General features: G+C 46.1%; 7 protein-coding genes across 7 annotated transcripts; 3 read left to right on the top strand and 4 right to left on the bottom strand.

Moving 5' to 3' along the window:
- Positions 1-1299: 1299 nt before the first annotated feature.
- L228DRAFT_237054 (hypothetical protein) lies at positions 1300-3012 on the top strand (the record flags this gene model as incomplete). The annotated part of the gene is made up of 4 exons (XM_018330893.1): positions 1300-1368; positions 1423-1605; positions 2000-2740; positions 2866-3012. The coding sequence occupies 4 exons, from the start codon at positions 1300-1302 to the stop codon at positions 3010-3012; spliced, it is 1140 nt and encodes a 379-aa protein (XP_018189646.1).
- Positions 3013-3372: 360 nt separating this feature from the next.
- Positions 3373-5673, bottom strand: L228DRAFT_244964 (hypothetical protein). The gene is made up of 4 exons (XM_018332052.1): positions 4973-5673; positions 4234-4840; positions 4016-4087; positions 3373-3845 (listed from the first exon to the last, which is right to left on the bottom strand). The coding sequence occupies exons 1-4, from the start codon at positions 5241-5243 to the stop codon at positions 3722-3724; spliced, it is 1074 nt and encodes a 357-aa protein (XP_018189645.1). The 5' UTR covers positions 5244-5673; the 3' UTR covers positions 3373-3721.
- A 473-nt stretch (positions 5674-6146) lies between these two features.
- L228DRAFT_266449 (conidiation protein 6) lies at positions 6147-6584 on the bottom strand (the record flags this gene model as incomplete). The annotated part of the gene is made up of 3 exons (XM_018334859.1): positions 6147-6243; positions 6328-6451; positions 6533-6584. 3 exons carry the CDS (start codon positions 6582-6584, stop codon positions 6147-6149), a joined length of 273 nt encoding a protein of 90 aa, XP_018189644.1.
- Positions 6562-7047, top strand: L228DRAFT_88628 (hypothetical protein). The gene is made up of 3 exons (XM_018336937.1): positions 6562-6841; positions 6898-6986; positions 7036-7047. The coding sequence occupies exons 1-2, from the start codon at positions 6667-6669 to the stop codon at positions 6912-6914; spliced, it is 192 nt and encodes a 63-aa protein (XP_018189643.1). The 5' UTR covers positions 6562-6666; the 3' UTR covers positions 6915-6986; positions 7036-7047.
- A 1219-nt stretch (positions 7048-8266) lies between these two features.
- On the bottom strand, positions 8267-10888 carry L228DRAFT_209252 (glycosyltransferase family 4 protein; the record flags this gene model as incomplete). The annotated part of the gene is made up of 8 exons (XM_018329801.1): positions 8267-8876; positions 8960-9089; positions 9144-9166; positions 9228-9314; positions 9365-9829; positions 9895-10170; positions 10230-10630; positions 10700-10888. 8 exons carry the CDS (start codon positions 10886-10888, stop codon positions 8267-8269), a joined length of 2181 nt encoding a protein of 726 aa, XP_018189642.1.
- Positions 10889-14313: 3425 nt separating this feature from the next.
- Positions 14314-14787, bottom strand: L228DRAFT_266447 (hypothetical protein; the record flags this gene model as incomplete). Its single annotated transcript, XM_018334858.1, has 2 exons — positions 14314-14529; positions 14662-14787. The coding sequence occupies 2 exons, from the start codon at positions 14785-14787 to the stop codon at positions 14314-14316; spliced, it is 342 nt and encodes a 113-aa protein (XP_018189641.1).
- Positions 14788-16060: 1273 nt separating this feature from the next.
- Positions 16061-16943, top strand: L228DRAFT_237050 (putative complex I protein; the record flags this gene model as incomplete). Its single annotated transcript, XM_018330892.1, has 2 exons — positions 16061-16139; positions 16240-16943. The coding sequence occupies 2 exons, from the start codon at positions 16061-16063 to the stop codon at positions 16941-16943; spliced, it is 783 nt and encodes a 260-aa protein (XP_018189640.1).
- Between the last annotated feature and the right edge of the window lie 859 nt (positions 16944-17802).

The raw sequence follows: 17802 nt of genomic DNA, 5'->3' as shown, positions 1-17802 counted from the left end.
TGGGTCGCATGAGTTCCTCTTCGACCGTATCAAATTGTTTTTCATTTATTTGATTATTTTAGATTTGATAAGATTATCTTGACTCATGTTGCGGCATATCCACGCCTCCTGGCCTTTTACTTCCTTTTCTTAACAGAGTTTCCTGTTTTGTATAATTTCCCCTCGCAGATTTCTTATTTAGAGGCAGAGCTGTTACCAATATGCGTTCATGAATTTTAGTCTCTGAAAAAGTCGAGGTAGTCGTCAAATACTCTTTTGATCAGACCGGTGGTGTTCCATTTCTGGATTGTCGGATCACGACGTATGAATGCCAAGTCTGGGATTATCACACCAATCACTGCTCATTACAGGCATTAATGAGGAAGAACATGAACACCATTCAGGCTTGTAGTAAAAGATGGATTCTATAAGACTTCTGATGCCTTGTGTGCAACACGAGCCAGTAGTACGGTAGATTTTGCAACGATCTGGGGCATTCTGCGAGAGCCAAAAGGCTGAGGCCACCAGAGCAAAATGGCAGAGTGTCCGAGGCTGAATGGTGTCAAAGTGGACGCACAGGGCACCCCGTTGTGGCTGACTAGTCGAGTGGCTTGTTCGTTCTCCTAGTTTATCTCTGTTTGTGGCTTCGTCTGGCCAAGGTCAACCATACGTAGTATAACTGTCCCTCGGTCAAATGAATAGACTGTATTGAGACACGATTGGTGCGATTAAGTGGCCATTCGGAGTAGGCGCAGTAATTTGCCATTATTCTTGCCAATAATAATGATGAATGTCCGGAGACAGCCGAAATGCAAAGTAATTGGGTTTCTCACCTTTCAAACTTTGTACAGTGTCGAGCCAAACTACAATCCACGCCAACACTATAACCCCACACCCCTACCATTCTCTACCTAGTGACGCATCATTACAAGCAGGGAATCTCTCAAACTTTGACTCTCCCCTCTTCCAGCTCTCATCTGGATGGTTATAGCCTTGCACGGGCCCCTCATCAATTGAATGCCCCCACTTCCGACAATCTTTTGAACTCATGCTCATACGTGTCGTCTGAGCTGCCTCTCCATCAGTGTTTGCCCGGACCCTTCCGAGCTACCTCCCAACTCTATCCTTCTTTAAGCAGTCCTGTACCCGAATTTGCATCTCCATCGATATCTTTCCAATCGACTTGAATCATTTGAAGTGGCTTGAAAAAGTGCCATCTTCACTCGGAATTATTTCAAGGACTCTAGTTCACAAATAGACGTTGCCGCTTAGCTTGGAATATAGCTTGCTGGTCACAATTTTCGCTACAGACATTTAAAAATGTCTCCTTCCAATAAACCTATATTTGTGGCGACCCATCCACGGGCCTGTTCCACCGCATTTGAACGGGTATATCAAGCTACATCTCGTTCTCTTAAAAAAAAACTAACCTCATCCTTTTAGGTGTTTATGACCCGCCGAGATATCTTGACAACTGTTCACGAACCTCTGGGTGACGCTTTTTACTACGGCCCAGAAAGGCTAAGTGACCGATACGAACATGATGAGAAAGCTAGAGAAGAGAGTGGCTTCGGCCAATCTACCTTTAAAACTATCTTCGATCGAATTGATAGTGAAGGTTCCGAGGTTTGATCTACCCCTCCTTCAGCGATGGTGTTTGATCACGCCTTGACCCCATTCCTTCCTATTTGCTATTGGTCACAGCTATTTTGGAGATCCTTGATATTCCGAATGGTCAAAATCCACCCGTCCCGAGCTTGTGCTTCCCTTTATCACGTCTTCCTGCATATGCACAGAAAACCAATGCAACAATTCGCACCGAGGGAGTACTTGGAGACCTAGGTTCTCTAACTGTTCCTTCGGGTCATCCTTCAAGGGTTTCCGTTGCCTTGAGCCGTTGTGCTCGTTGCTTGTTGTTTTGCTCTTGTTGCCGCTGCATCTGCTCCTCATTGCCCCAACAATGCCGCGAGCTGAGATGCGAGCACAACGTTGAAGAGCAGTCAACTTACCTTTTCCGCAGGGCAAGCGCATCTTCATTAAGGATATTGCGCACTACATCTTCCCTCCGGACGCAAAACCCGCCTCGATTGCGCCATCCCTCCTGCAACCGAAGAAGGGCGTCGGCACTGCTGAGGACATTGATGGTGTGAACGGTGTTGATGGTAGCTCAATCGCCACCAGCGCTCCTGCGAACCCGAACGCGACGTCTATTGCAAAGCAGACGGGAAAAACTGTGCCGCCCTACCCGTATGCTACCGTCATCGAGCCCAGAAATCCCACTGTAGTGCCCGAAGCGCTCCTGAAGCAGTTCCACTTCACGTTCCTTATTCGCCATCCGCGTCGTAGTATTCCGAGCTACTACCGCTGTACCGTTCCGCCGCTTGATGAAATCACCGGCTTCTACAATTTCATGCCCAGCGAGGCTGGCTACGACGAGCTGCGTCGCCTTTTTGACTACCTCCGCACCACCGGTCAAATAGGACCTAAGATTGCAGGACAGTCAAATGCCAATAGCGACAGCGTCGCGGAATCAACTTCCAAAAGCGAAGTCGAAATATGCGTCGTCGACGCTGATGATTTGCTTGATAATCCTGCTGGAATCATTGAAGCGTATTGCAAATCAGTCGGTATCAAATACGATCCTGGCATGCTCAAATGGGACTCGGACGACGATCAGAAGGCTGCCAAGGAGGCATTTGAGAAATGGAAGGGGTTCCATGAAGATGCCTTGGACAGCAAGGAACTCAAGCCACGCTTGCACGTTTGTCTCCCATTTCCTTTTCCCCTTTTATCTTGCCCTTAGCCTTTATCTTTCATATCTGCCGTCTCTTCCCAGCTCATGGAATACTCAGCCGCGCTGACATTTACACCCACTGGGTTTCGAAGAAGAAGAAGGTGCAGAGCAACAAGGACGAAGATGCCGAATGGGCCGAGAAGTTCGGCCCAGAAGGCGCCAAAATTATCCGCCAGACCGTCGATGCCAATGTTGCGGACTACGAGTATCTCAAGCAATTCGCCATCAAGGCTGCTTAGCGCAGCGAAGATGGCGACTTTCTGGTAAATTGTTCCAGATATTTAAGTTGCAGCTTCCCACTTTTGTTTGGTAATGAGATATTTTGGTTTTTTCATTGTTCGAATCATCCTACCCGTTTCCAGTGGTCGATTTCAATCCCCTTATTCATATTCACATGAATCCAAAAAAAAAGTTATCCGGTCCCTTAAAAATATATTCCACACGAAGCTACGCAATAAACTCTTCTCAGCTAGTTCTGATGTATTCTGTTTCTCGTTTTTCTCCAACTTGCCTCTGAACAGCAAGTGAAACTAATTGGAAAAGCCTGTGAAAAGCTGCCGAGACTACCATCACTCATTAGGATACTTATTGCTAAGCAATATGGCAAATTTGAATTGAGTTTATATATATCTGGCACAAGAACAAAGTCTTCAAAAAAACATGGCTTCAACAACAGTACCATGCTTGCTTGCTTGCTTGTTTGCTGAATTCCTCGACGGACAGAAAACGACAACGGAAGAAAAACAAGGAGCACAGGAGCCCAAATAATGTAGTGGTCAATAGAAGAAAAGTACACAGGGACTACCGTGAATAATGTAAATGAATATTATAACAAGGGTTAAAATAAGTAATGTTTGAGGCTTCTGGATGTGGGGGAAATTCAATGAGGCTTTCTGACGCTTTCTGACACAAATAAAAAAAAGAAATAGACAAGTAAAATCAAGGTATCTACACAGCGCTGTAGCCGCCCCGCGAACCGCCTCCTTGGACTGTACTAATGACTCGGCGTGTCCAGTCTCTGAGCAGATAGGGGATATCCCGAATAGAATCGCCGTGAGGTAGAAGATCCCAGCTGTTAGGAACGAGAAACGAGAGTGTTAGCGTTACATGGTTTATAGTGAGTCGAAAAGGTGTTGGGACAATGACAAGAAAAGGTGAGGCAGGAAAGGAAGAAGATCTCGGGACACAAAAAGTTAAAATTTAAAAAAAAAAAAAAGGAAAAGAAAAGAAAAGAATACATACCCTCTTGCACCGTAACGGTTGTAGTTTAGCCAGGAACCAAAAATCAAATATGCTGCAATGCCGAGGAAGACACTGTTCGAAGAGATAATGGCGTTAGTATGAAGCATACGCACGGTAGGACGGAATAGGCGTAAATGGAAAAAGTGACACGAAAGCAAGCCAGGATGATGACAAGGACATGTAGGAAAGGCGACAAGGGGCGGGGAGATGGAACTTACACGATGATGAGCCAAGTAAAGAAGCCCCAGCTGCCTTTCTGCTTTGGCTGATCCTTATTATCGTTATCATCGCCATTTTTAATACCCTCGCAGGCATATTTGGTCCGCCATTCCAGATACAAGACATCAATGTCCTGTTCCGCGCCGTAGCTGACGAATTGCAAGCTGGCATTGCTCTTATTTTTGTCGTCATCCTCATCGTCGTCGGGAAGGTCATCCTGAGAGTCGTCGGCTTTCTCTACAGCGGCAGTAGAGCTCCGTTTTGATTTTTCTTCTTCTTCGTCGTCCTTCTTCTCATCCTTTTTACTGTCCTTCTCGTCCGAAGAAGGCTCGTCCAATTCTAGTCCAGTCCGATCCGCATCGCAGAGAAACTCAACTACAGCCTTTTGCTTACGGCCACTATGGCTGCTGAATGGAAATTTTCCGCCATTTAATTCTAACCGAACTCCTTCCTTGTCTGCATCATCGTCTGACGTGGACGATTTTAATCTGGTAACTCGTGCGTCGAGCGGCCGGGACTCGTGGATGAAGTCTCCTGCAATGGGATACACACCGCCAATGACGTCCTTGTCTTCTTCCTTGTTGATTATGCGCTCAATACCGCATACTATTCATCTCTGTCTCAGCATATATATGGAACAAGAGTAGTTGTTTGGATGTGGAGAGTAAAGCTCATATTGGCGGGGATAGGGACGGAAACTGGGAAAGCATGTGCAAAGTGTGGGACAAGGAAGCATACCTCTTGTTCCGCTGGGGCACTCTTCATCTTTCGGCACGCCTTTGGTACGCTTGAGAGGCTTGCATACATCAACCGTAAAAGTAGTGTTATATAAGCTCGGCGGGTGCGGTCGAACCCATGATACTGAGTGAGGCCCGCTGAGAGGGCTCAGATCAAATGACTTGCCCTCGACCACGACATGCTCACAGTCAAAAGTAATCGCTGAAGAGAGTGATGCAAATTGCAATAAACTGAACGCTGAGACAGCTGCAGCGTCCCGGGACAACCGCATCGTGAACTACTGCTATCGTCGGAGGTCGGGACACTGTCGAGTGAGTTTCTCCTGTTTTGAAGGCTCAGGAGACAGCAACCGGAGATAAAAGAGATACTCAAAGGTCAGTGTAAGAGAGAGGAATAGTGAAGCTTGGGGTAACTAGAAGTGTCTTGCCCTGTCTCTAACTGTGAGAGTTTGTATTAGGCAAAACGGTCAGCAAGTAAGGTGCCGACACAACTCGGTGGACGCACTCGACAAGTGAAGCTGGTTGCGGATGACATAAGTCGTCCTGAAGCATTCATTAGAGTAGCAGTACTTGGCCATCCACTTCTAGTTCTCGGAAAGCGAGGTACAAGTACTTTAATTGCTTATTTACCCTGAAATATTCTGGAAGCTCACCCGTCGCTATCTAGACCGATATCCGGATCAGTAAAATTAAGAATACAGAAGAATCAATAACAATTAAAAAGCAAATCAAACATTGCCACTCGAAAATGTCCGTTTAATAGCTCAGTTGGTCGGGTCACCTGGAGATGAGCGAGTCTGCTGGGACAGCCAAGGAAGTATCACCTGCCACCTAAGCCGCCTTTGCCGCCCTCAGAGAATCCACAGTTGGTCCAAACGGTGCAGCTTTGAGCACCCTGGCAATGCAATAATATTTCAATGAAGGACCAGTAAAGGAAGAAACGGTGAGAATCACTTCATTTCAGGTTCACATTCGGTATATCCATTAAATCAAATCGCAAATGGAAACAATTTTTGTTTTTATTTCTTGACCCGAAGATTATTTTGCTCAGAACTACCACATAATTTTAAAATTATACTAGGAAGCTCGGAATACAATATACAACGCCAACCCTATATTTTAGCAGGCGGCCAGCATAATACATTTTTGGGCGATTGCTTCCAAACTATTGCAAATCAAGCAACAGTCCGCTGGTCCCCAAATTCAGTGTTATTAAGTCTATCCTGAGCGCTATGCTTCGCCTCATCAGAGACCTTCGGGTTGTTGAGCGTGCTATCATCGCAACATTAGCACAGTGTTCCAATCCAGTTGACTCTCTAGTCAGGCAGAGAAATGTCAAAACATTGGAATACTCACGCCTTCAAGCCCCCAGCAAAATTACCAGGGTTCTTTTGTCCATCTTGAGGAGACTCGTACTGACCGCCCTGGAACTCGTCATCGAGCACCTGTCGAGAGTGCTGCTTGGCATCCTCCGAGACATCTGATTACTTTTGCATCAGCAAGTGTTTTTTTTTCTTTTTTTTTTTTTAATGTTGTCATTAAATTGCTTGAAAGGACTCACTGGGGTTGTTCAAAGTAGCCTTGTGGCCGCCAACAATGTTTCCGGTGGACATAGTGATGGTATTATTTGACTTGAGTTTTAAAGACTTCGATTGGTTGCTGATATATTGAGAGCTGATGATTTAAAGAAGTTCAATGAACAGGGAAGACAGAAACTGTTTATATAGACTTCTCCCCCTCCTCTTCTCATCATGTTGGACTGACTCGACGAACACTCAGCACAACAATTCCACTCGCACATCTTGCAAAAACATGCCGGAGCAAATCGAATCAGGCAGTGATGACGCAGAAGATGCAAGGAATTTAGAAGATAATAACGCCCTTGAAATTAATCATGACGCGAAGATCTGAGATGATGAGATATACAGATCAGCCATTGTTAAGTGTTTAGCAAACAATCTCGATACTTTTCACCATTTTCTTCAGATCTATCTTACAGCTCCTTCCTTTAGCCGGTCAGTATGAAAGAAGCTTATCCCTAGAAAGCTAATGGTAAATCGTTAGTGTGGGAGACAAGGGTCCCCTTTCCTTCAGACCAACGGGCAAGCCAGGAACCATGTTTGCTATGAGGGGAAAAGAATCTGCAAACGGCCGTGCATACTAGGAAGCTTTAGGTAGTAATCTACCTTCGGCCGGACCGAATATGTGGAAATAAATGACGATATCATGAATAACCCCATTTTTTATTGTGTACGTACAGCAGAAAAAGCTTCTAATTGACAAGTTATTGGTAAGCTACTCCAGCGAGACTCTCCGAGTACTGTCTTCGTATAGTAGTAGATTTGAGGGCTTCATGACTCCTCTTTAAACGATGGCTTAAAGGCATGGAAACTCAGGGAATGCAGTGCCGATAATTTAAATACTTCATGACTGTCTAAAATCAACTAGTTTCAATGGTGTAACTTTGGAATTTTTGTGAACGTTGATTCTTCGATTGGACAGTATGATTTGAGACGAGATTCTTTGCCCGACGCATTCATGGCGTAATACCTAGGAATATAACATCAACTCGTATGAATGAAGATACTTTGTAATTGTAATCAGGTCACATCATTAAAAGAGAACTCATATATTAATTTTTACAGTCATGATGTTATGGCTAGTCCCTCGCATGGGACTAGGTAGGTCAATGACGCGAACGACTCTCTCCCAGACGCGTTGACCTTGTCCCGCTTATGCCGCGATCTCATGTGACGAGATTTGTCAGGCTGAACACAAGCATCAACATGTGTTGTCCTTTTCCAAAGCTGAAACTTCACGTCTATCTTCGATAATTCAATCATATCTCATAATTAGAACACTAGCGAGTCTGCAAGGTCCAGAAGAGGAACGGCAAGTATTAGTACGAGTACATAGAGAGTTCATGAAATATTCCTCAGCCCTTAAAGCACAAATTGTGACTCCTGAAATCGATTCACGTAAATCTGTCTCGTTTCCTTTTTCGTTCTTCCCCATTCAAGCAGTCCTGGTTCTGTAAATAGGCGTAGCAAATAGCAGATATAGTCCGAAAATAAAAGATACGATAAGAAAGCCAGCTTGACAGAGTAGATACGAGTGTTTAAAAAGATTAGTCTTTTATCTTTCGCAACGAGTTCGTCTTGTCTTTAGTGTACTGCCGAAAATTTTCCCCACGTCTAAGAAAACCTGAGCGTCATTGAACACCTTCCTTTTAATAAACCTTTCTCTTCTCGATAGCGAGATCTGTGGGGTACAAGATGTGGTTAGTAGACGACATTTATACTGCAGCTAATTGCTTCGCTAATCTACCAGGATATGATGGCTTACCTCTCGGCAATCGGTTTTCGCCTGGCCGGTAAGGCTCATTTGCAGTCTCACGAGCCATGTCATTGATCCATCGACCATTTGGTTCGAGCTTGTGACCTTGCGAAAGCTCCGAAGCAAGGTACAACCAGGATAAAGCGTTTCCTACTGTACCAATCTCATCACTGACACTGTGAGCAGCATATTTGCTCATTTTCTCATAAAGCTCATCATTGGTCCAGAGATCGTATAAGTGCTGCGCAACTGCATCGGTGTCGTAGACTTTGACAAGATAGCCATTCTTCTCGTGCTGCACTTGGAGAGGAATACCGCCAGCGAGTGTCGCAATGACAGGCTTGCCCTTATGGAGAGCTTCTGAGACTTTGACTTCAAATCCCTCCCGGGTAGAAAGCTGTAGAGCAACGTAGGATTCGGACAAAAGTGTGTTGAGCATCTGGTCGCTTGGACCAAGACGCATAACGGAAATGTCGTTGGCAAGATCAGAATAGAGGGATGAGATCGAGTCCATAGTCTGGTCGTAAATCCATGTAGCATCCGGATCGTCGACAGACCCGTGACCGCATCTGCATGAAGAGATGAAGGTGTCAGTCGTCGAAGGACGTCGGCTAATTCAATACGGGGAAGAGCTGCACCGATATGCACTTACAGGAGAAGCTGAGGAGTGTCAGCTCGGTCGAAATTTTTCAAATGATTCCGTCGAAATTTGGCATATGATTCGAGCACCTGAGGAATGCCCTTGGACGGATCGAATCGAGCAACCTGAACAATATATTTGCCTAGCGAGATCGATTAGTTTTGTCAGCCAGGGGTTTGCTGAGGTTTGACCATACGCGCAGGGTATTCAAGCTTTGTCCTACTCGATCGTAAGCCCCTGTCACAATTCAAAAAAAAAAAAAATCCCCATTCGCACTTACATATGAATGTCCTGACACTCTACATTGAACGCATGCCCATAATAACCCAAATCCCAGCTGTTCATGTTCTTGTTCAAGCCGTCAAGCCTGCTGCTGTCAGAGCCAGTTACTCCTAAAGCTAGAATGCTCTCACTTACCAATCCGTAGCAGCTCCTAAGTACCCGACCATCTGTTCAGGCACGTTGTGAGGGACAAAGCGGCTCACAGGATGGCTTATGAACATGTCGGCCTGCTTAATATCGTTCCACAAAAAGTTCCACGCCTCTGCCTGGGGACTGCCTTTGATATCCGTCAAATCGCTTCGGATTTCAATGTGGCTGCGGTAGACCACCAGCCTGTCCGGGGTGATCTTCTTGATCAGAGGAATAAGTCCAGGCATCTGAGGATCGTCTATGAAGACAACATCGACACCACCTTCAGATGGCGGCCGCAGCGGACCGCCCTTGGAGAACCAATATCGTTCCGCATTTTCCTCAATCCAGTTGGACAGGACAGCGCCTTGCGGCTCAGAGAGACGCTCGTCCGGCTTTGAAACGCCTTGAAGGATGTTGTGATTGGTTTTGGTAATGCGGAAGACGCCGGGCTTTGGTTTCGGAACATACCTTAAATTATTTTTAGCTGCGTTTCTTTCCTTCTGGAGGAGATCTAAACGGGACAAGAATCTTACCATCTCATGTCGACACCAATTGTCTTGAAGAAACGTATGAGGGCGTGCCGCATCAGGGCTACACCTCCGCCTTGAGGCGTGCTGCTGAAAAATGCTGCTTTCACCTTTCGTTTCTGAAGATCTTTGGTATACTTCATTACTGCGTTCCAGGTGCCCTCGCCAACGGTATTTTGGAAATCCTCCAACGTCACCAGTTGCGCGTGAAATCCAGCGTCTGTTTCAACGATGCCTCGGAAACCTACTTGCAACAGAGGTACTCGGCTTGGCCCAAAATACCTTCATCGAAAGCAATAAGTAACTGCGTCAGATACGTTGATCAGAAGGGGCTGCCTTACATAAGACATTTTCTGGCCATTGAGTCTGCTTGCTCATCGATACTCTTGATTCCCCAGTACTCAGAAGTATCCTGCATAGAGCGATCCAAATGAACATGCATTACAAATGGCACAATATCGAGTTGAGACCAGAGCCTGGAGCAGAGCTTGGGGCTCATCTCTCGCAAAACATCCGGCAATCCCACCCCCAGAAACTTGCACATGTGTTCACGCTCATATTTTCTCAGCTCAGAAACGATGTATTCACTGATGATGCTGGCTCGATCAAATTCAGCAGGCGTATCGTCCAAGTCAAGGCGGGCAACTGAAAAGTCGATGCTGTACACGCTGTCGTGGATTGAAATGGCCACAGCTAGAGTTTTAGGGGATTCGAGAGTGGCAGAGATTCCGGCGAATACAATCTACAGATATCGGTCTTGATGTAAGCATCAATGCCAGACAAAGTTAGGACCGTTTGTGCTGCAACTCACTTCTAGAGGAAGACTGAAATTGCCTTCTTTCTCAACTGCCATGCTCAGCCTTCGTTTTCTGTCAGTCGAGGGCCGAGTCTCAAACTTGTGCTTGAGACGGAAGGCCAGGATGGCGAGGGCCACCGGCCTCAAGCTCCTGGGCTTTCTGCCCGAGGGCGTCGAGGTGCCCGACGTGGACCGCGAGCTCATCAAGGATTCCAGTAGAGGCGTCATCTTGAAATATAATGTCAAGGCAACGATGCTGATTGAGGAGGTTCGCTGGCTACTGAGTGCGGACTTTTATAGGAGCAGTGCAAAATGAAAGAACGACAGCAGAGCGACGGTGGCCGTCTTGAGTGTGCTGCAGTGGTATGATGACTAGAGCGCTCACGAAGTAAGCGCTTCGTGAGAGAGGCGTGAGATGGAGGTCTAAAAGAGGTCAGGCGGTCGATGAGCCCTTAATCTGGCAGCTCTCGGAGCATTGGTCTGGATTGGACTGAGAATAGACGGCCCTTGGCTCCCGCGAGCCAATTCCAGGGGAGGACAAGCTCTGCACCATGTACAGCAAAGTGTAAGGTGCGTCACTGTTTCTGGACAGCAGTGACGTACGACAGATATGGCAAGGGACACTGTGGTGTAGACATGCTTTCCGGGGGTAAACCACAGCACAATACACGGAAATACATTGTGCGCCTGCCACACTGCAGCGTTCGTTGGCTAGACAAGATTGAATTGAAATTGATTCATGGCTCGCTGATCAAAGCAGTAGCAGTCTGGGCAACACAAATACTGCGAGCCTCCGTTTGGGTTTCAGACTACAGTTGAATCTCTGATTACCTCGTGCATGAAGCCAAAGTAATGCATGCACGCCCCTTTTTCTCCTATCACTTTCCACCTTGCGCTGCTTATGGCTGCCACGTCCATCCGAAATCGTGGGTGGCATGTGTAGTACCAAGGTGTGAAGCGTATATGTCTCGCCATTAGGACGACCAGACTGGGCGCTATAGCAAGGGATTGACGCGGGGGTAGACGCTCGGCCGTCGGGGGGATCGGCAAGGCAAGCCTCCACCCATCCCGCCCACGGCCCTTGTACCCCTCCGACCCGACTGGGAGGGTAGGGCGGGAAACAAACAAGTACTTGTGCATGAGAGAGCTACACGGCTGAGCATAATGGAAAAAACCATCGCTGGCTGGAAGAGTCCCCGGAAACCGCAATGCAGAGCTGAAAGTGGGAGCCAGCAGGGCGAGCTATGTGGGAGTAATGTCGGTTTAAAATGTGGGTAGTCATGTGCTTCACTGTGTGGTGTGAGACCTTGGAAGATTCGGAACAGCTAAAGCATCGTCGCTGCAATTACTAGCTGCAAACACTCACGCCGTCAACACTCGTACTCGGACATACCTAGGTAGGTAGCTATTAAAAGGTTCATTGCAAGACCGACAATTGAAATCTTTGAAGGAAAATCAGTATTCTTCTTTCTCTTCAGAATATTCTTTCTCCCGCGTGTCGTGTTAATCACCCCATTCTGACTTCACCTGATCGTGGGATACGAGCAGGGATGGTTGATGCAATGACGTTGGAAGAAGGACGGGGCAAGACTGAGTAGTTTGTGGGGAGACAGAAACGGTACTGAACTGTACTTTAGATAGCGTGGGGAAGCCAAATTAGCGGTGAAGGGGCTCTTTTTGTCCACTGTCTTCTCGCTAAACTTTTGAGTTGTACTCGTACACCGGTATCCCTTGTCTCCACAGTTCAGGGTCCTGCGAGGGTCCAACCGCCCTCCTCCCCAAAATCAAAACTTTTCCGACCACGTGGTCAGCCACAAGGAGAGAGAAAATTTAAGAACCTCTATTTCCTTTTGAAACCCAACCAAAAACTTTGAGTGTACCGAAAATTCGTTGAGACCTTGTTTCGTTTCTGCTGTCCGCATCAAACAAAGGGCTATTCGAGTGTTGTTTTGCTTCATGAGAGCGAGATCATCGCAAGGTATGCAATTTCCCACATGCGGGGTGTAACATATTCCCATACCATTGGCCCCGTAAGCCAAGCACGAGCTCTCTGGGCAGCACAATTTGCAATTGACGAATTGAAATTGCGAGTCATGCGTTATCCGGGGTTCTGCCCTAGAAAAACAATTTGACGAGGTTGCTCCATCAAAGTAGAATCGCTGGTAACAAAAGCCCGATTATCTTCGCGGCAAAAAAAAAAATTTTCAGATTCTTGACATTCAGAAGATCGATCAGTAATACGGATGCCGCGAGGAGAGGGGCTGATGCTGCCGTTGAGAAGATGCAAGACATACATCACAGCAAGAAACATATAAGCTGGCATTGGCGCTAGTCTATTCCGTAGGTACTTGTACTAAGGTATCGATTGGCACGATCCTTTCTTCATCTTCTAGATTCTGGGCAGTCAAGCTAACATTTACCGTTCTCGCGTGCTTTGACAATTGTGATCGCGAACCTTCACAAAGAAAAAAGAGCTGATATAGGACAGAAGGGTAGTGAAGATTCGACAAAGTAGCCCGGATATATGGGTAGTCAAGGATTGCGTAAAATTGAAGGGTTTTAATTTTTTTTAATTCTTTTTTAGATAGAGGCAGGTAAGCAGAACGGTACCCAGTATTAGCAATGAGTGGATGAAGTTTGGACTGCAGTCTCGGGTTGTAAATGGAAATGGTTACTAAATGAGCACAAATTTGTATGCTACGGGGCATGAGAAGGAGTCAAATTGAATGTACGAATCCCGACACAGGTGTATATGAAGTGAGGATGCGAATAAATAAAGGATAGTGGTAAGGATTCGGCCTACGCTCTTGATAGTGTAGCCGTGTACTTGGATGACAGACTGTACATATTGCTCCTCTTGATATCGCAAGATGTCATTTTACCTGCCCACGCAGCCGAAGCGAGCCATTTTATACCAGCAGTAGAGCAGTGCATGGCAAAACCAGGCATGCAAAATTTTCAACAGAATGTGAAGAAAAGTTGAGCGGGGTCCAAGTAGAGTCAATTCACTCGTCGGATTAATAATCGTATTCCGCATGGGAGGACAAAGCATGAAATGCATCTCCATAATGAAAATGATCCGTTTACTAGATCCTAAAGGCTTTTTCAATGTTAGCAAATCAACTGGAAAATAATTTTATTCCAGAACGAGGATTAGAGACTAAGATAGACAGGTATCAGAAGTGCGACAAGCGCTTTGTTGTGTAGTCTTGCGGCGGGGTCTTAAGCCGCCTCTTCAACACGGACCAAATTGTTTCATCATAGTGTTGCGGACCAGAGGGCCGTGAGGTAGGGTGAGGTGATGAAAGAGAAGGAGAAAATAAAGAACACACCTTCAGTGGCCAGCCATCGGATGGATTACATTTGGGTTTCAATTGATGCATACGGTCAAAGAGACCTGACTCCGGATTAATGAATAGTCCGCCCAGAGACTTGGTTTCACCCAAGCTCTAAATTGTGCACCAGTTGCGGAGATTAGATTTTCATCTCACAAAGCCCATTCCTACTATGCCTGTGGAGGGGCATGTTCCACGTCTTCAGGCTGCCATATTAGAGCTCTCAAGCAGATACTCTTCAAAGAAGAAAGCTTCACCGGGCTTTTCATTGACCGCGAGTGGAAAAAGAGCCAATCAGCCAGTAGAGGCGAGGGGCCGAAATTCTTCCAATTCAATCTTGGAAATATGCATGCCCGGAACGACGACGAGTCCCAAGTATCGGCTTGTCATATCCAGCTTGAATTTCGACTGCTCAGGCACCGTCGCGGCAGCTTTAGCAGAAGCAGAACGAATTGCTGCTGGTGAAGGATGGCGGTACTCATGCGTTCCTGCCAGAATTACATTTTGATCCTATCCAGGCGAATCCAGTCAGCTCTAGGTTCGCCGAAATTGCGAGATTAATGAGAAAGTAGAAATGGGCGTGGAACTGGTATTACTTGGAGACTTCAAACGAGTGTCAGTTGTAAAAAGAGAAGCACATACCCTATCAGTACATCTCATCTGGCCAACGAAGATGCGTGTATCAGTTGTGGTAATGCGCAGTTGCTTTCCCAGGAGCGACTGGAGGAAAAGCGTCGCTCCAGCATTATCGGGAGCATTGCTTGCCATGATGATTACTCATTGAAATAGCTGCTGCTGCAGTCTAGTCCAAACCACCCAAGATTATTAGAGACGATAGAAGGTCTCAAATATCGGGGTGACTGGCTTCTGGACGTTGGAAAGGAAAAAAGAGAAAGTGTGGTGTACGAGAGATGAAAAGTAGCAACCGAGTGAGCGCTGGGGCCCGGTTAAGTTAGTGGATGACCGAGGGACTGTCATTGGCTAGGCGAGGAACCGACAAGCACAATTTCGCGTGACCTCAACGGATAACTACCTGAAGGGAAACACAGGTTGTATAATGATTTATTCCTGGTAAAATAAGATTTGTTTTCCTGGTCTATTATTTTTAATGCATTCCACTCTGCTTTATTGTGAAACAAAAACAATACGTATTCGCTAGTTAAGAGGATCTGATGAAGAACAAAATGTGAGAGACCTGGACAGCAACGGAAGCTCGAACTGTAGCTCTGGCGACTATCCCGGGTTTGCTAAAGGAGCGACGGATAGCGACCAACATAGCAACCGACAGAAAGAAAGCCTGTCGATAATTCCAATCAATGCTTTCGGCCACCTCACATTTGTACGGCTTTGCTTACATCGCGCTCTTTGTCTGCAAATATGCTGAGGAGCTAATAACTACTAGTCATGCTTGTATGTAGAGGTAAGTCAATAATATCCGGTGAGTGTTTAGATGAGTTGGTTCGATTCATTTCCTCAAATTAAATCCCTGAAAAATATAATACTTGATCTGAAGTAACGCGGCTCCTGAAATTTTCGTCCTGGTTTTTGCATAAGTCTAACATTATCTGTGATATTTTCTTCTTCTCAATATTTACATCTCTTGATAATCAATCTATTAAAAAGAAAATGAGTTTATCTCTATAGGTTTGGTAAAGACAGGGATACTAATCAGGTACATTGATGAAATTGCAATACAGCTTACATATTATCCTCTCACATTTGCAACACTGCCAGCATCAAGTACTCTGGAAATTTGGTTTGCCTTGTCGTGATTTCTTTCCATGTACGAAGTATGGAGATTGCTCACCTAAAAAGCGGATTTGTCTGAACGGCGGGAGATGCCGCTGGGGAAGCTCGGGACGAACCCCAACGACTAGTTAGCATTTCCCCACAATCTCCATTGTTTGGTTCCTTCGAGTGTTTTCTCTTTTCTGAATACACCTGATCATTCGCAAAATCCGTCGATGCCTTTAAATGTTGTTCCATATCTTTTGCTGAACTCATAATCCTGTAAAATCCAAGTTCTTCGTCATCTAGCGGGATGAAGCCGACTACAAGGCTGCTCGCGCCCGGCTTCCTGAAGCGGAGCTTGGAGGAGCTGAAGAGATATACAAATATTGGTAAGTACATGTACTTTGAGAAGAATCTGCGGCAATTCGAAGCCCTCGAATCTCTTGACATCTATAAAATCAGTATCTTTATTCATATTGATTGGTGTAGTCATAAAACAGGAAACCATTTACGGACCATCAGGGCCATATGAGCTGGTTAACTTTGCGGACCCCAGCTCAATCACTGCATGCAAGACCATGTCGGATGTCGATATTGGAGGATTTTCAGAAGTTGCCTTAGATCATGTGCCAGGAAGCAATGACGAGCCCGCACATGCGCGCTTTCACGGGTCTATATCTGTCGAACTTCCACCAGATAGGCCCGAAGTTCATCGGACAGGCTACGCTGCCTGGCGCACGAAAGATAGGCCTCCAAGTATATTTGGAAAGAGCCTGTGGGATATCGATCCGTATACTTATGTCGCACTCAGAGTGAAGTCAGATGGACGGAAATATTTTGTCAATGTTCAGACAGAGTCAATCGTGCCTACAGATATACATCAGCACCGCCTCTATACTCGAAAGCCTGGGCAATGGGAGACAGTACTTATCAAGTGGAACGACTTTGTCCGTACCAATCATGGGGTTGTCGTGGAACCGCAATCCGAAATGCTTCGGCAAAGAGTGCGTACAATAGGAATTGGATCGATAGATAGGCTTCCCGGCCCTTTTGATCTTTGCATAGGCCGGATATGGGCTACCAACAAATTGACCGAAGAAGAACTTCGGGAGGATGATAGACTCGATCAGAACATCCCTTGGAAAGGAGACACTGCAGAAGGAACGCAACGACTTCGAAGAACCAACCATTAAATAATTCTGCCAGAGTAAACCAATTGAATATGATGACCGGCTGGAGAGTTGTAGACTTCACTCATCTCTATAATTTCCACATTGTGAAATGCAATTACAACTCAATAGTCTGCTGGTTGTCGACCTATTTTGGAACGTATAACGAACCTAGAAGTCATTATGAACGCAAACTTATCCATCTCATTGGATCATCTTTCGTTGCATGTCCTTCAAGCTGATACCTCGATTGTCGCAGCGAGATACAATTACATCTCTCTATTACGACAGTTCTTCATGCTACGTCCCTGGCATCATGATCATGATTATCTCCAATCTGACAGCTTGCCTAAAATAGCCGGCTCGTCTCAGGAAATTTCTCGAGAGGATTTATTGTTTTTAGGAGATTATAGATGTACAGCACATCATTGTGGATTATTTCGGCTGTCCTTGTGGTGATACCGCAGCCGCCCTGGACAACCAAGCCGTTGCGCCTGGCAACCCGATAAGCCCCCGGACATATACAGAGACTACACACCGCCTCATCCGACATCCGCGGCAGTACCCACGCGCTCTCACCGTCTGTGCGCAGAACCAGCGCTCGAGTCTGTGCCATTGTTTTTTGATCTGTCTGCCCAGAGGCTGTCTTGAATTTTGCCGTTAATTCGTATGTCGTTTTCACAGCGTGTATTGCAGCCGTTCCTCCCCTGGTCAAGCATTGTTTACTTTGAAGTTACGCTTTTTGCAAACGGGAAAGACGAGCCAAACATTGACGAAGAAAAAAAGAGCGCCATCTGTTTTCTTCAAAAAAGTGTAGTGGATATTCGCCCGATCTTGTTTAGAAGGCTTCAATAATATCCTTGGCGCGCAGGACGCCGCCAAA

Source organism: Xylona heveae, assembly GCF_001619985.1.
Source record: "Xylona heveae TC161 unplaced genomic scaffold L228scaffold_3, whole genome shotgun sequence".
NCBI lineage: Eukaryota > Fungi > Ascomycota > Xylonomycetes > Xylonales > Xylonaceae > Xylona > Xylona heveae.
The sequence above is the reverse complement of the archived record's forward strand: the minus strand, read 5'-3'. Positions and strand labels throughout refer to the sequence as shown.

Excerpts from the sequence above, each read along its gene's own strand:
- L228DRAFT_244964 (XM_018332052.1), bottom strand. The coding sequence starts at position 5,243 with ATGCGGTTGTCCCGGGACGCTGCAGCTGTCTCAGCGTTCAGTTTATTG. Across the intron at positions 4,841-4,972 it reads GTGCCCCAGCGGAACAAGAG|TATGCGGTATTGAGCGCATA; the intron begins GTATGCTTCCTT and ends AGAGATGAATAG. Across the intron at positions 4,088-4,233 it reads TTTACTTGGCTCATCATCGT|TGTCTTCCTCGGCATTGCAG; the intron begins GTAAGTTCCATC and ends CTCTTCGAACAG.
- L228DRAFT_88628 (XM_018336937.1), top strand. The coding sequence starts at position 6,667 with ATGAACAGGGAAGACAGAAACTGTTTATATAGACTTCTCCCCCTCCTC.